The sequence below is a fragment of the Boleophthalmus pectinirostris genome, unplaced genomic scaffold (assembly GCF_026225935.1).
Source record: "Boleophthalmus pectinirostris isolate CB_2022bp ecotype Guang Dong unplaced genomic scaffold, ASM2622593v1 HiC_scaffold_2, whole genome shotgun sequence".
Classification (NCBI taxonomy): Eukaryota; Metazoa; Chordata; class Actinopteri; order Gobiiformes; family Gobiidae; genus Boleophthalmus; species Boleophthalmus pectinirostris.
In genome coordinates this window covers 13,764,554-13,779,993 of record NW_026571152.1, presented here as the reverse complement: position 1 = coordinate 13,779,993, position 15,440 = coordinate 13,764,554, and the positions used below count along the sequence as shown (strand labels likewise).

Genomic DNA, 15,440 nt, shown 5'->3' with positions numbered 1-15,440 from the left:
TGTTACATTTACTCGAGTAACGTTACTAAGACAGTAATTGTTTCAGTATCTTTACTTAAGTACAAGTTTTGGTCACTCTGTGTAAGTAAGTTGACAAAAGCTTGAAGTTTAGAATATGAAATGATTTGAACGTTTGTGTTTCTTGCACCGCTCCTGATTTATGACGATTTAGTTGGTCTCATTTTTGTGTCTGTCCTTTGAAAACACCAGCTTTTGTCCATTCTTCAGCGTTTTGTCCTTCAAATTACATTCACGTCCTGACAGTTAATCTTACTTAAGTAGTAGTTTCCCCAGATACATTTTTACACTTCCTTGAGTAATTTCATGACTACATTGTACATTATTGTGAAGTAACATTACTCCTACTTGACTACAATTTTGGCTCCTCTGCCCAGCCCTGTTTACTCTACGGCTACAGAGCGGGCTTGTATTCATTTAAATATGAGAAATCTCCTGCCTCTCTCCTCTCTCCTCCCTCCTTCACACTAGACTACACCCGGGGCTTTAAAGCGGCCCGTTTCCATGGCACAAAGCGCGCCTGAACTTTGCCACGCGGGTGTTGATTGGTTCGTCTCTCCTCGCTCATTTTCTTCTCAATTTCTCCCACCCCGCACGTTAAAGCGACGGTCCTCTGCCTGCCACTTTAATGCAGCGTTCAAACGGCGCTTAAATAACTCCAGCCTCCATTGATCAGACAGCTTTAATACGCCACGTGGACTCAAAGCGCAGCCCAAATATGTGTCTCTTGTATTAATAACTCGCATATATTCATTTCTACAGAGGAGCGCGGTGTTGCGACCAAAGGGAGCTACAACCAGGGGTCACGCAAGTTTTCCACCCATGCTATATTATTTTTACACGCCACCCACGCGCACTCAGCGGCAGACAGCGGCGGAGCGCGGGCACGCACGGTGGAGTGGGCATCAGGGCTCGCGACAGGTGCTCCAAACGCGCTCTGCCTGTGAAGTTTGGGAGGCCGGCAGCTGCTGCGCGTGGCCGAGTCTGTGCGTAAAAGGCGTGCGTGTGAGCGTGCGTGTGCGTGGGGGGCGTGCGTGGTTCAGTCTCTCGCGGTCTTTTGTGTGTGAAGCGAGCCCGGGTCTGACAGCAGCTCCCGGAGAGGCGACAGTTCCGTGCGCCGCGGGTAGATGGCACAATTCTACTACATATATGGGCTTAGGCTGAGGCGAGGTGGAGACAGAAAGGGGAATGTTGAGGATTAAAGATCCAAGGGAAACAATAAAATATAACAATAATAGCAACTATGGGTTTAAACTGGGAAATTAGGAGCGTTGCCATTGTGATAAACAATTTAAACAGCATATTATGTATTTTTTTAAATGGGAAAAGTCTCCAAATTATTGCATGTAACAGTAAAGGTAGGATATGCAATTTTATAAAATAAGCCATAATACCTACACTTTAATTACACGTAATAAAACATCAACAAAGACTTAATTAATAATGAACAAATTGTTAATTAAGATTGATTAAGGTTTAGTAACTATTATAACTACTTAATTAAGGAGTTAGGATTTAGAGTATTAATTAACAAGTTACTAAGCCTAAATCATGCTTAATAAACAGTGTATTACATATGAATTAGTCTTTCTTCATGCTTTATTAAGACAATTTAAAGTGTAATTATAAATTGGTCAATAAGACTAATTCAATCAGTGTAATAATAATAATAATAATAATAATAATAATAATAATAATAATAATAATAATATAGTCTCACTGCATTAAACCAGATGCCCTGTAGCGTTTGACTCGTTCCCCCACGTTGTAAATGGACTGCGCTGCCTCATCCTACACACATGCAATGAAGCGCCTATCCACGCTCTAATTTGTCATAGTGATAGTGCCAAGGTGCAAATCACGCGCATATTTGTCGCTTAGCCGCGCGCATGTGAATTTATTATGCGTGTGTGTGTCTGTGTGTGTGTCTGTGTGTGTCTGCGCGCGTCCACGACCCTCCAGTGTGCGCTTAAGCAGACATCGCAAACCATATCTTTATCTTATTAAACAAATAGACCCCCAGCAGCAGCACTAGTGGTCTATAGGGGCGAGTCTGACTGGATCTTTTCAAGTCAGCCCGTGTCACGAAGTTTGACACGCACGTAAATAAAAGTGGCGTTCCGCTGAGTTCCGCCTCATTACCGCGCGGTACGATCCTAATAAAGTGTACATTATGGAGTCTCCGCGCTGTCACATGGAATCAACCCCGCGTCATGCCAGCCAGCCAGCCAGCGCGCTCATCCAAGCCCTCCACCCAGAGCTGAGTGCGGCCCCTACCCCGCCAGCAGCAGCAGCAACAGCAGCAGCAGCAGCACAGAGGCGAGGGGTCAGGTCAACGCTACCTAACCCACCACCACCGGGTCGTATTATCACGTCACACGGCGGCATACCTCCGAGACAGTTTGCCCGGACAGGCCATGAAAGCACCACGCACAGCCGGGATAAAGAGTGCTTTCAGTGGGCAGATAAAAGCGCATCGGGCTAGCATCATAATCATCATTTTCATCAGGGAGAATCAGAGGCGGTGGAGTCTAGCCACAACACGGGGAGCTGCGCGCGGTTTAGGCGGAGAAACGCGCTGATTAAGCCGCTCTTTCAGCTCCTCTGGCCGGCCCTGATACTCCCAATCTCAACTGGAGCCGAACGTAATTACAGCGAGGCCAAAGGTCCGCGGCGTCACAATAGCACGCGCAAATAATCAGTGGTTAGCAGCGACCAATCACGGGCACTTCCTGGTTTAAAAGTTGAAGTGCGTCACCAAAGATAACCACAGCTCCGAGCTTGTACAGAGAAATGGTACTTGTAACGTGGGGGTGTTTGATGTGGGAGAATGGACTGGTATGGATCACATGACTCTGGGACGTTGTGTGTGCTCGTGCGTCTGACAGCTGCAGGTGTGACGCGGAAAATCAATAAAAGAGACAGACGTATAAAAATAGACTCCCAATTAATGTTTAGCTCAAATTACTCTGCGGTTTGGTGGGAACAATAGCCCAAAATACATATTCACTATGACAATGAGCCAGCCAGCCAATCAGAACAGGCCATAATGGGCATTACAAATGCTCTCTCGAAAATATATGATTTTTATTTGTATTTGTTCAATATTCTGCAATGGTTTAGACTCATGATAAAGGAGATTTCACATAAAGACTATAAATATGAAATAAAACGTCATTGCTAAAACGTTACAGGCCAATTAAAAGGCTCTACTCATTTGCATGTGAGTGTTTTATACATCATATATTAACATATAATTTTCAATTAATGAATTATTGAGGGGCATGGCTCAGAAGGGGGTCGTGTCCTCTGACCCCGCGCACAGAGCTCTGTACTCACACGTGAACGGGAAATACGGTCAAACAGGCCCATACCATCTGAACATGGTCCAAACGTGCGTCTACATTTCAGTGTCTAAAGACATTCCCCAAAGGTGATAAACGGTTAAAAACAGGAAAATGCCGTAACCTTGAGCGCGTCATGCGCACTGCTCGCTTTCCTGATAAATGATTTGGTAATTCATTAATCACTTTGAGAGTTCAAAGGGCACCATCCTGCCACAGCAAATTGACTCCAGAGCCTCTGTCCCACCTTCTGTACGCACACGCACGCGGACGCACGCACACGTGGGACAAGTCAAGTTCACAGGGAACAGCAAAACAAGTAAATAAAAACAAAACATGGAAAAGCGTCTGGTTCAAATTCATAAATTATAATTTAATACCAAGAACAAATTTACAGCAGAATGCTTGTTTACAATAAGCTAACACAAACAAACAAGAATTGTGTTGAACTATAAACTTTCACACACACTCACATATATCACTTGCAATTAATAATAATAATAATATTAATAATAATAATAATCAATAAAAAAAGTATCTATACGTTATCAATACCCTGCAGTCATATATTTTATATATTTATATAAAAAGGTGGGTCAGTTGAAACTGTTCATAATTACAATCATGGTTCATTCTGTGGTCCACTGTTCAGTCGTTTGAGTCCGACACACGGGGGTCTCTGCGTGTGCACGGGGAGGAAAAGCCCCAAACAAGGACAAAAGCGCACACACTCACGCGCACATCCACGCAACACGCTCACGCACACACGCACGCACACATGCACGCGACCACGGCACCTGTCCCAGACCAAAGGAGCAATGACACTAAACTCCTTCATCCAAACCTGCTCACCCTGTTTACGTCTGAGCGAACAATGAACATCGCCTGCTTCTTTTTGTTGCTTAAATACATGGGCTAGTGTACTGAATGCACAGATTATATCTATACAGTCCCAAAAAAGAGAAGGAAAACATTTACATTTATATATCAAAGGTAAAATAGGGCCATGCGTTCACAGTCTGATATACATGAAAAAGAAAACATTTGTCGTATTATGTATATACATTACAAACAGAAGTTTCAGTGCTACTAGCTAAGTCTGCCACTCAATTTGAAGACCGAGAGAAACAAAATGGCAACCACAGAATTCTTCTTAATCACATATACTTTTGTAGAAATGAAAAACCGAAATGAATTGACCTATATTTACAAGAAATACTGCCTCGAAATCTGAGTTGTTCCAAGTGAAATACGCCACTTGAAGTTTCAATTTGCCCCTAAATGTTCCGGCCCACTTTCCCGAGGTTTGGGTAAATCACTCCGCCAGGCACTTATGCTGCAGGAGAATGAAGGCTGACTGTTCCGGGACAATACCGGGTTAATACTGCCATTACACACTACTCAGACTCCAACTCCCGTGACCCTTTGACCTCTCCTTATGCCCTATCAATATTATTACCACTGTTATGTTTGATCCAGAATGTAAAGTCAGTGCATTTTGACGTGCATCTCCTACGTTTACGCATTACGCACGCGTTACCAACAACTTGTAGCGCATTTTTGTTGATAAACCAATTTGCAATATTTTGAAAAGGGAAGACTAACTTAGCAAATTATTCTGAATAAAATTCAAAATGCAGCTAAACCCTGTAATGTGTTGATAGAAATGAATCTACGTTGGGTCATGTGTTGAACGTAAGTGCGCATTGCAGCCTTGAGCATCTAAACCTAAAAACAAGTCCTATTGCTGTGGGTTTTTAATTCTTTTTAGAACATTTTCAAACATTATTTCCACCTTGTTCAAAATAACACCATATGTACTACAGAAATCACGGATTGGAACCAGGGAGGAGCGACAAAGAAAGTACAAAACACAGCTATACATGAACACAGGACAAGAAGTCATCTGAGAAAACGCCATATTAATCCCTTTCGCTATTTTTTTCCCATTTTTAGTCCAATTATTTTAAATGCACTTATTAATACTTCAATTTTCCTCATAAGGACGAAAAAAAAAAAAAAAAAATCCCGTTTTCTTCTTGCATTAAAAAAAGGAGGTGCGACCACTTCAACATTTGGGGCTCGCCATTTTTCAAAAGTTCAGTTTTTGGGGGGATAGCAGGGGAGGGGACGGGAATTCACAGTCGTTTAGTGTCTTTCTTCATTGAGAGAAAACAGTCGGTTTGCTTTTTTTTAATTCCTTCCACAAAGCAGCTAGAATCGTGCCCCCCCTCCCCTCCCCTCCGCGCCACCGTTTTTTGTCCCTTGGTCTCTTCTTACTGAATGGACATGTAAGGCCAGTTAAAACTACTCCCGGATAGCAGCATATCCCTGATGAGAGTTTCAATGGGGGTTTTACCTACCAATCGGACGAAAAACAACTGTTCTATGACGGAGGAAGAGACCGTGCGGAGGGAGGGCAGGCGAAGTAAGAGTTTCCCGAAGCGAGTGGGCTGGTTGGGGTACTGGCTCCGAACGTACTCCTCCAGGGCGCACTGGGACTTCTCTTGCAAGCTTTCCACGTGGGCCACATCTGAGAGGCCACAAGCATCTGGGAGAGCAGAGGAAAGGAGAGGAGAGGGGGGCAAAGCAAATAAACATTAATAAAGTGTCCGTAAGCGCTCCGTAGGTTTCCCTTTCCCCGCTCGCTAATTCTCCCGCGACTGATGAGCTGTCACCGCGCAGCCGAAGACAAATACACGTCTCCAAACGATACCCTTTTATTCCCATCAAGATTAATTTGACTATTATAAGGTTCCTCTAACGTCCTGAGTGATTCAATTGCGACTATTAAGCGTTCTATCCGGAGTACGCACGCATATGTTTAAATACACTTTGTCTCAGCTCTTCCAGAAAACTAAATAGACCATAAATGTTAAATATAATTCTCAGAGGAGCGTTTGTGGCCATGATTTATCGCGACGCCTCCAGTTCATTGTCAAAACAAATAATCACGTTGGAAATAAAGCCTAGTTACCATTTACGCGGCGTTTTCTGGCAATTATGACCAGGCGTAACATTCAAAAGGACGCTGTGGCTACGTTCCAAATCGTGGCTGACGTTTTATGGCCGTAATAACGCGCGTGTTCATGTGCTCGGTGCCACTTCAAAAGCTTCGGCTAAATAATTGAGCATATTCATAGCTGAGAGGTGTGTTTTGGTGTGGGGAATGAGGAGCGAGGGAGAGGAGAGGAGGAAGAAGAAGAGAGAAGGGAGAGGAGCAGGGGGCACACTCCGAGACCTTATGACCTTTCTTGAGCAGAGATTTAGCTGGGAAAAAAATCCACCCTGAAGCCGTAGGAGCTAGTCGTCATAGTACACCATCAGAGGCGCATAATCGAGGCGTGCACGTCGGCTGTGCGGGGGTGGCAGCTGATCCGGTGCCAAAAACGAACACCCTCATACACGCGCTGGTTAAGTTTGGTAAAGTTTAAGGCACCCATTGCAGCTCCGAAGTGTCAGAGGAGTTAGGAGTGTGAGCGAAGTTCGAGACCCGCCTGGCAGTGGCCTTTGCACGGGTCACATCACAGACTAGTCCCCGGTATGAGACAATGGAGCGTTCTGGGGGTGAATGAACCACGTATCTAGTGCTGGCGGGTACGTGAGCATTACGCACTGTGAACACAACGCCAATTCTGAATAATAATTTAGATTTGAGTAACAGTGACTAGTCTACGTTTATTTATTCAGGCCTACTTATTTGGCAGGATATTCAGGCTATTATTGACTGGTTTCAGTGTTTGTTTTTTCAAGCATAATTGTCAGCCATTTTGGGTAAAAACGCACTTAAATATGACTTGAAAATCTTATCTCATTGGCAGACAAATTACCATGAACAAATTCGAAATCATTATCTTAAATATCTTAAATAAATCAAATGAAGCAGACACACTACATCTGCGCTTGTCAGAACTCCTCCAATCAAGATTAATATAGGGAATTCCAGTCGATTCCACTTTTCCTTGACATTCCTGGTTGGCACATGCTTTAAACGCTTGTAAATCTCCTCCACGCGTTTATTTTATCTCCCGTTTTAAGGCCACGCAGCTAAGGTCACTCTAGTGTTGCAAAGTTCGGGTCATGACCTAGTTCTGGAGCAGGCCCGGAGACGACTGGAGCCTTCCCCCAAGCGCGCACACCACATCCCGGGACACGTCTGCCACTAATGCCCGTCCAACGACAGAGGGGCGAACGAAGTAACCTGCCCGGCTTTTACTATGTGCAAATGGGACATTAGGCTTGTCTTTCCGCGCCTGCTCCCCTCCCCCCGCGCAGCCTCGTATCATTTATATCTGTCACTGGCTCCAAACAAGACGTGCCGTATACGCACGCTGATAAATGGCGAGGGGAATCAAAGTGTAGCAATTCGTCTGAGAGCTATTGGGGCTTTTAACGTGCGTAAAGCGTGGAGTTATCACTGTAGTCTTAGATTTGTATTGTTGGGAAAATGGTGCACGTTGTTGTGATGGGGAGAATTGAAATATCTGTTGTGTGATCACGGCACCATTTTTAGTATAGCCCCATATGTGTGTGTGGGTGTGTGTGTATATGTGTGTGTGCGTAATGCGCTTGATTAACCATGTGTTTTTATTTATTTGCTCGCCTGAGGAGGCCCGAGGAGAGTGGGTGAAGACTATCCCAGGACGAGGCAACATCTAGGGCTGGAGATTTAGGTCAACGTGGGATGCCAGGGGGTGTGTGGTGTGACATATGCAGACGTAGACAGAATGGACACGGTCTAGTCCAGCCCGCTGTCTCTTACCTGTAGTGAAGAGGACGATCGCTTTTAGGCAGCTGTACTCCGCGGAGTCCACGTGTAGCGCTTTGAGCTTCTCCACCTGCTCCTGGAAGATGCGTATGTGATCCATAAAGGCCACCACTCTGTCCGCAGACATGGGCGAGGCGTGGAGGCCGGCCGCCGCCAGCAGGGGGGCCACGTGCAGCGGCATGGAGCACTGTGCCGCGTTCAGCACAAATAACTCGCTCCACGTCAGCCTCAGCAGCGCCACCTGGTCTGTGATCTGCAGGTCCGGGAAGAACGGGATATTCCGGGCCCACTCCACGGCGCTGAACAGCATCCGCGCCGCCAGTTCGCAAATGTTCTCGATGCCCATGATGTTGTTGGGCTGCATGCACTGGCTGCCGTAGCGGGACGTTGGGTAGGGCTCCGCGCGCAGCAGAAGGGAGATATATCCGGATAGGTAGGAATGGCAGTGCAGCGGGTCCCCGTTGGTCAGGGCGAACTGGCCGTGGTGGGGCTGCGTGGGTGGCACCCGTCCCCTTTGCACGGCTGCAGTAAAAAGAGAAACTACAGATATTGAAGCCTGAATTCTACAAGTCAAACTCAAATGTCAAAAACAACGGATTTGGGGTGGGAAGGGGTGGTGGGTGATAGTGGTAAAATGCTTCCTCCACGTACATATATGCACTTAGTGTGTATCAAATCAAATGTGTATTTACAGTATGCCAAATGAAACCCTTCCACCCATGACTACTAAAAATCAAATAAAATATTGATCACCAAAAATATGTCAAATACATCACAAAGTACAGGCCTATCAATCATGATGGCACGTAGCATGTAGCAACAACACATACACACACTCACACACACACTCCCACACACATACACACACACACTCTCTCTCACACACACACACATTATTATTATTGTATTATAGTTCCAATAAAGACAATATAAGGACAATAGGGACGTGCTAACCCCACTCCCCACGTTTATTCTCACTCCTGACGCTTATTTAAACCTATTTGGAACCAGCCGGGCTCATGTGTAGCTTTAAAATGATGTTCTTCAGACAGCAACATGAGCTGGCTGTGAGGGCGCACAAAGGAGCCAGGCAGCCCGTGAATGTTTAACCCTTAACCTACTTAGCAATTCAGCTCGTTTTACTTTACGTCTATTTCGGACTGATATCTGGATCAATAGTTGGGCACTTGCGCGGAGGCTCGGCGTGCACAATACGAGCCCCGGGTCCGCTGCCTGCCTGCTGCCTGCACGGAGGAGGAGGCTAGATGGATGTAGCCACAGCACGCTATCTCTTAATTCGCCACTCGCCATAATAGCGCAGGAGGTTATATTGTATCATCTATTCACTGCACATAGGTCTATCCGCGTTCATGCTACGGCTAAATATAATTCGGGTGCCCTGGTCTGACCGCTGAAGGGGTATTATTTGGTGAAAGCAGAGCGCAGGACTGTGTAGTGGAATACAATAGACGAGCCCCAGTCTGGAGCAGCTCAACGCGGCTACACTGCCTGCACTATCCGCTTAGAGTGCAGGGAGAGCGGGCAGCACTGGGGCGACATTCACGCTTTGTTTCACAGCACAATCACACGTATTATCAGAGAAATAAAAAGTCCCAATACCTTCCCGTCTCATGCCGACTTTAAGGCATTTTTTGAGGCGGCAGTACTGACACTGATTGCGGTGGTGTTGGTCGATTGGACAATTCCTGTTGGCACGGCATGTGTAGGTGAGGTTCCGTCGTACGCTCCGTTTGAAGAAGCTTTTGCAGCCCTCGCACGTGAACTGGCCATAGTGCTTCCCGCTGGATTTGTCCCCGCACACCACGCACTCGATGTGCTGCGGCTGCTTGTCCGACTGCTGCGAGGACTGGTTCGACGGCGTGGACTGCGAGTTCGGCCCCTGCACTGGAGTCTGCGGGGTCGGAGGGGCGACCTGAGAGGCGGTCAGGCTCAGCTGGCCTGCCCCGGGTGTGGGTAGGGATAGTCCGCCTTGAGTCTGCGAGGAAAGGGCGCCTTGGGTGTCAGCCACATCGTCCTGGGAGCCTCTCCACACTACCATTGCCATATCTATCAGTCAACGGAAAGAAACTTTTTGTCTGCCGTTTTGCTGTTGCGGTGGAGGGTGTCTCAGGGAAACGCGATAAACTGGGATTCGCACCAAATGTCAGTCCAAGCCTACGATGGATCCACTCCGAAAACTGACGGCTTGTGGCTGTTGGAGGCGCAGCGAAGCAGGCTTTCAAAAGTGATGCGATGGCGAGCCGAGCCGCTGCCCTGCGCTTAAAGGCCAAGTCCAGGGGCGCGTGCAGTGAGCCATCCACCCATCAGTGCGAAGGTTCGCTCAGAGCTGAGACAGGCGCCCGGGTACAGCATGGACACTTCACAGGATGAGCAGGAGCGCGCGCCTCGAGCACCATAAAACAAATGGGAGCGCTACTATCAAGTTCCAACTCAAGTCTCCAAGAAAATCACCAACTGCGTAAAAATGTGCGTCTTCTTCCTTTTCTTCCTGTGAGGTAGCGCCAGCAGCGCCGCTCAAGCCAATGTTTGAGAGGCTGAAATACGAAGACAACTCGTCTCCCAAAAAGCCAAAAACAAAAAATAAAAACACAAAGATCACAACCTACAAAGCTCCTCCGTGCGCGGAAAAGACTCGGAAAAGGAGTGGAGAATCAAAGTGATCAAATATGTTAAAAAGGCGGAGGTTAGGAAGTGATTTGCGATTGGTAGGAGCCGGGCTGGCAGAATGCTTTCTCTCTGATCAGCTCACTGAGCTCTCTATATAGTGAACTTTGACACGACTGCTGCAACTTAGCACACGTTTCCATGGAGACGCGCTGCCATATAAGGAAGCAGAGTGTGTTTGACTGGTCAGAGCTCAGGGACCTCCCCCTCAACCCCATTGGCTACTCGGCACTTGTGCTACTTGGTACTGTGCCAGAGCCAGCATGGAGGTCGAGAGGCCGCTTGGTCCTAAAACGAGACGGATTCAGGGACGGGAATTCTTCAGCCTGTCAGACTATAGGTTTTACTCACATGCACGCCCGATAAAGCCTTTGCAATTTCAGCTTGTAAAAAATATCCAATACTTTACTCTCATGCGCCATAACGCACCGTGCCGACTGCGGGAGCGCAATAACAGCGTCTCTTTGTCACACAATAAACCAGCCCGGACATTTTACACATGCTGAAATTATATTCATCAGCTATTATCATCACATTTAACCCAAAATTATATTCAATCAAATTAATTAAACCATAAACCTATTCATAGACATTACGCACAGACACGTGTGAAAAATGAAAATAAAACCATAACCCAGGCAAATATAACACTTTAATCACGCTTATGCAACTTGTACAAAATGTATGAAATGTATGGTACAGTATATGACATTATATATGACAATAAAGCCTCCTCGGTGAATCTGTGCGCTTTCGTTACGCGCGCTCAACCCAAGAACGCATAAAAGACAGGCTATATTCAAGTCAGTGTTTAATAATAATAATAAAAGAAAAAATACAGAATGGTTTGGCCACTGCATTTCACAGCTCCAAATATCGGCTGCGTTCTGGGGTCACGCAGGCCAAAAGTTCATAAGTCACCGCTTTGTGTGGAACTAAGCCATACACTTTAAATAGGCGCTGCACTTAAAAAAGACATTAGGGGTCAGAGGCCGAACTCCGCGCTTTGCACTCCAGATGAAAGTAAAGCCAGTCGCCAATAAACACCAGAGTTACTCGTATGTAGCGCCTCTATAATTGGAGTCTGTGATGGAGACAATGCGAGAATGGAGGAATGCCTTTAATGTCATGTACAGTGCCGTTTGAGAATGGAAGCCCGCGTGGTTAATCATTTTCAGACGCGTATTTAAAGCACAAGACCCGGGCGACTCCAACACTGCCCCGGGGCCAGAGAACGGACCAGGAGTGGGTAAAAGTTGACCGAGTCCGAAAGATGAACCTATGCAGTCGAAAGAGAGACGTAACAGCCAGTAGCAGCATGCATTGTCCGAGCACAGAGGCACACAGGCAACTAAGCACCAACCGCAGTATATGGGCGCCCCCTAGCGAACGCACAAAATCCTCCCTTCAAATGAGATTCAATTTAGAGGAGAGGCATCCGACACGGCTTCAGTCTCCCGCGCCGAGCAGCTCACCAGCACCGTTTGAAAGCCGGTTTGTCGTAAATGCGCACTTTTACGCGGCAGCTGGGACGGTTCTGCCAAAGTTGGATTTACTTTTTGCCCCCCGTGCACGAAGCCTTCTCCGCGGTGGTATTTTAGAGCTATTATTCTTCCATCCATGTTAACATTTTACGCACTGTTTTTGTCTCGGTGTATTGCAGATGCGGAGAGGACACTTTTAAAAAGACAAGCGAGCGACGTATTCCCAAACCTCGGTACGTATATTTTTTGCTATGAATTATGTTAATTTTCTAAAGGCAAACGGTTTATTTTAACTCATCTGCATCCGTAAACAAAGCGAGCGTTTTATAAATTAAATAGAGGCTGTCACGTTAACCATGTGCAGAGACCAATACCCCAGCGAAAACATTCTATCAAAATTATGTAGCCTACGGGCGTGCGTGCCACTTTTACGCAGCTTATTAGCCCACAGTAAATGAAGGCACATTCATTCATAAGTTATTTGAGAGGCAGGAGGAGGCGAGGCTGTGTGGTGTCAACAGACCTACCAAAGGCATACGACGCTGATTCGTCCGTAGCGGGATGCATCTCTTCTCCTGTTTAAATTCTATATAGTCTTCTCTCTCTTTATCGACACAACCAAGTCCGTCACTTTTATTGAGAAGCACAAACGGCTCTGGCACCACCAAAACTTTGCTGGTCGTAGCCGGGGATGAGGGACCGAAGCGCACACGTGAGTTACCGGGCTCCGGAGCAGTGACACGGGCAGGCTGTGGAGTGCCGCGCTATACGGAGGGTCTGTCTGAGTGGCAGTCAGGTAGAGCCGAGCCGAGCCGAGCCAAACCAAGCCAAGCGCGGAGGAGATCGTGCAGTGCGCCGTTTCTCTCTCCTACAGTAATGTGTCCGAAACGCGCGCACTCGCCGCTGCTTTGTGTGGGCTACGAGGGGAGAGGGAGGGGGCGATAGCACAACAGACACCTGTCTTTAAGTATGGCGAGCATGCATTCTGACAGCCAGCGAATTATGATTATGTCCAGTGGAATTAACACCTCTATTTACGAACATTACACGCTAAATTTGAATGTGATAAAACATTAATGACTTTTGTTCATTTTGATATTTTAATTATTTTAAGCAAATTATTATTATTATTATTATTATTATTATTATTATTATTATTATTATTATTATTATTATTATTATATTGTTTAATAATTTTGAACTTAATTTTTATTGCTTTAAAAAAATACTTACACTCCTTACGTTTTTAATTTTACGCACTACCTTTTTCTATCTGACCCGATGCCTATTTATATAAAAATCTCAGAATATGTGATTGATTCTAAAAATGCTAAAATTGTGCGAATTCTGCACGATACTATTTTTAAGAGTACCTGTTTTGTTATTGAAAAGTTATTATTTTCATACAACATATTTCTATGGGCTCAAAACGACATAGCTTCACAGGGCTTTTACGCGTAATGAGCACAGCTGGCCAACCTGCTTAAATCCTGTGCGTCTGGAGGAAAATTGACTGGTTGGACACGTGTAAACATTCCCACGCCTGCACACGCGATTCTCCCCAAACCCGAGTCGTCTTTATTCGCTGCTGAAGAAGTTTCCTGTGGGTGATTAGCGCAGTAGGAAGTATAAGCACTTTTACGCACTCGCTCTCCACCCAACAATAGCGCGCCGCGGCTTTGCTTTGGTGCCCAACGGGGACTTGGATCGATTAAGACGAGACGGGAAGATGTCGCCTGCACTAAATATTTACTGATCGCACACGAACCAGGGGCTGCGTAACGATTTCCCCGGCTCTGGCGCGCAGAAAGCACTTTATTATTGTTAGGAAAACAAAGGACACGTTTGGAGAGCAGAGGCGTGCTCGCAGGCGCTGATTGGGTGAGGGAGATCGATAGGTTTACGTAAAGGGGGTTAGGGATGCACGTACTGAGCAATTAGCCTTTTACGCACGGTGTGATAAGAGAAATTGAGCTGTAAATATTTGGGATTCACTTTCAGTTTCTTCCAAATATTAGTGTATATTTTTACATGATGAGGAACAAAATCTTAAATAGTTTCATAAACAGTTTAAGATGAGTATTGACGTCTATATTTGAGAGGGAGCATGGTGCGTTTTTGCGCATGCCCTACGTAAATTATATAACTGGCGCTTTTATTTTTATAGAATTTATTCGAATTTAAACTGAAATATAAACCTTAAACCAAGAAATGGGTAGCATTATAGTTACAAAATAGTTTGAGTGCATTTTATTTAAGTAACATTGCTCCTACTTGAGCAAAGTTTTGTTGAGTCTTCCCACTGTGAGTAAAGAGAAAAATGCTTTATGTAGGCAATTTGAAATGATTTGAACATTTGTGTTTCTTGGACCACTCCTTCAGATATGATTTAGTTTTTCTCATTTTTGTAGTGTGGCCTTTGAAAATACCAAATTTGGTTTGTCATTTAACTTTTATGAAATTACCTTAACTTTAAATGAAAATAAAATGTTACTTCCGCTACTATTATTTGAATATGTATTTCCCCAAATACTTGAAAACTCTTACAAAGTTTTTTTTTTTTTTTTCTTGTCAAATTCCTTGCACTTATGAAATTATTTTGAAGTAAAACTACTCTTACTTTTGTACAACTTCGGTCTACCTATCTCTTCCAAATTCCACCGCACACAGACAGTGTCAGTTGCTAATGCTAAAACTCCATTATAATTCCTTTAACATTTACTTTGTATAGAAGGTGCCTCCATCTTGACTATTTGCTGACAGGCTCGCCACAAAACGCTTGAAGCCAAACTTGACTAAACTTAACAGAGCCTCTTCAGAGAAACAGATAGTGACCCCGGGGTTATTAAGTTCCCGGCCTCTCTGACCCCCCAAAGGTCAGAGGTTAACCCGGCTAATCAACTTCAAGATTCAATTAAACCTCTCGAAATCACCACCGAAACGCCTCCTTTGTCCTGCCACCATTTTGCCCACTTACTACCAAATATTTCATAATCCTTTCAATTAAAACGCTCATGTCAACAGCCCTGCGATAGCTTAGCCTAAACTGTTTTCTCATCTCAGCCTATCGACATTGATTGATGGAGGCCACGCCCCCTTGTCAGCTCCACGGATGAGTGCACCGCTTTAGTTGAGAAAGTT

The 15,440-nt window shown here is 45.4% G+C and overlaps 1 protein-coding gene across 2 annotated transcripts; it reads right to left on the bottom strand.

Annotated features, from left to right (window-relative positions):
• Positions 1 to 3,832: 3,832 nt before the first annotated feature.
• Positions 3,833 to 10,885, bottom strand: nr2f2 (nuclear receptor subfamily 2, group F, member 2). 2 transcript variants are annotated; one of them, XM_020934675.2, is made up of 3 exons: positions 9,751 to 10,885; positions 8,125 to 8,670; positions 3,833 to 5,913 (listed from the first exon to the last, which is right to left on the bottom strand). In XM_020934675.2, the coding sequence occupies exons 1-3, from the start codon at positions 10,193 to 10,195 to the stop codon at positions 5,639 to 5,641; spliced, it is 1,266 nt and encodes a 421-aa protein (XP_020790334.1). In that variant the 5' UTR covers positions 10,196 to 10,885; the 3' UTR covers positions 3,833 to 5,638. The 2 variants fall into 2 exon arrangements, with proteins under 2 accessions (XP_020790334.1, XP_020790335.1); XM_020934676.2 differs by having other exon boundaries at positions 8,125 to 8,652.
• Positions 10,886 to 15,440: the final 4,555 nt, after the last annotated feature.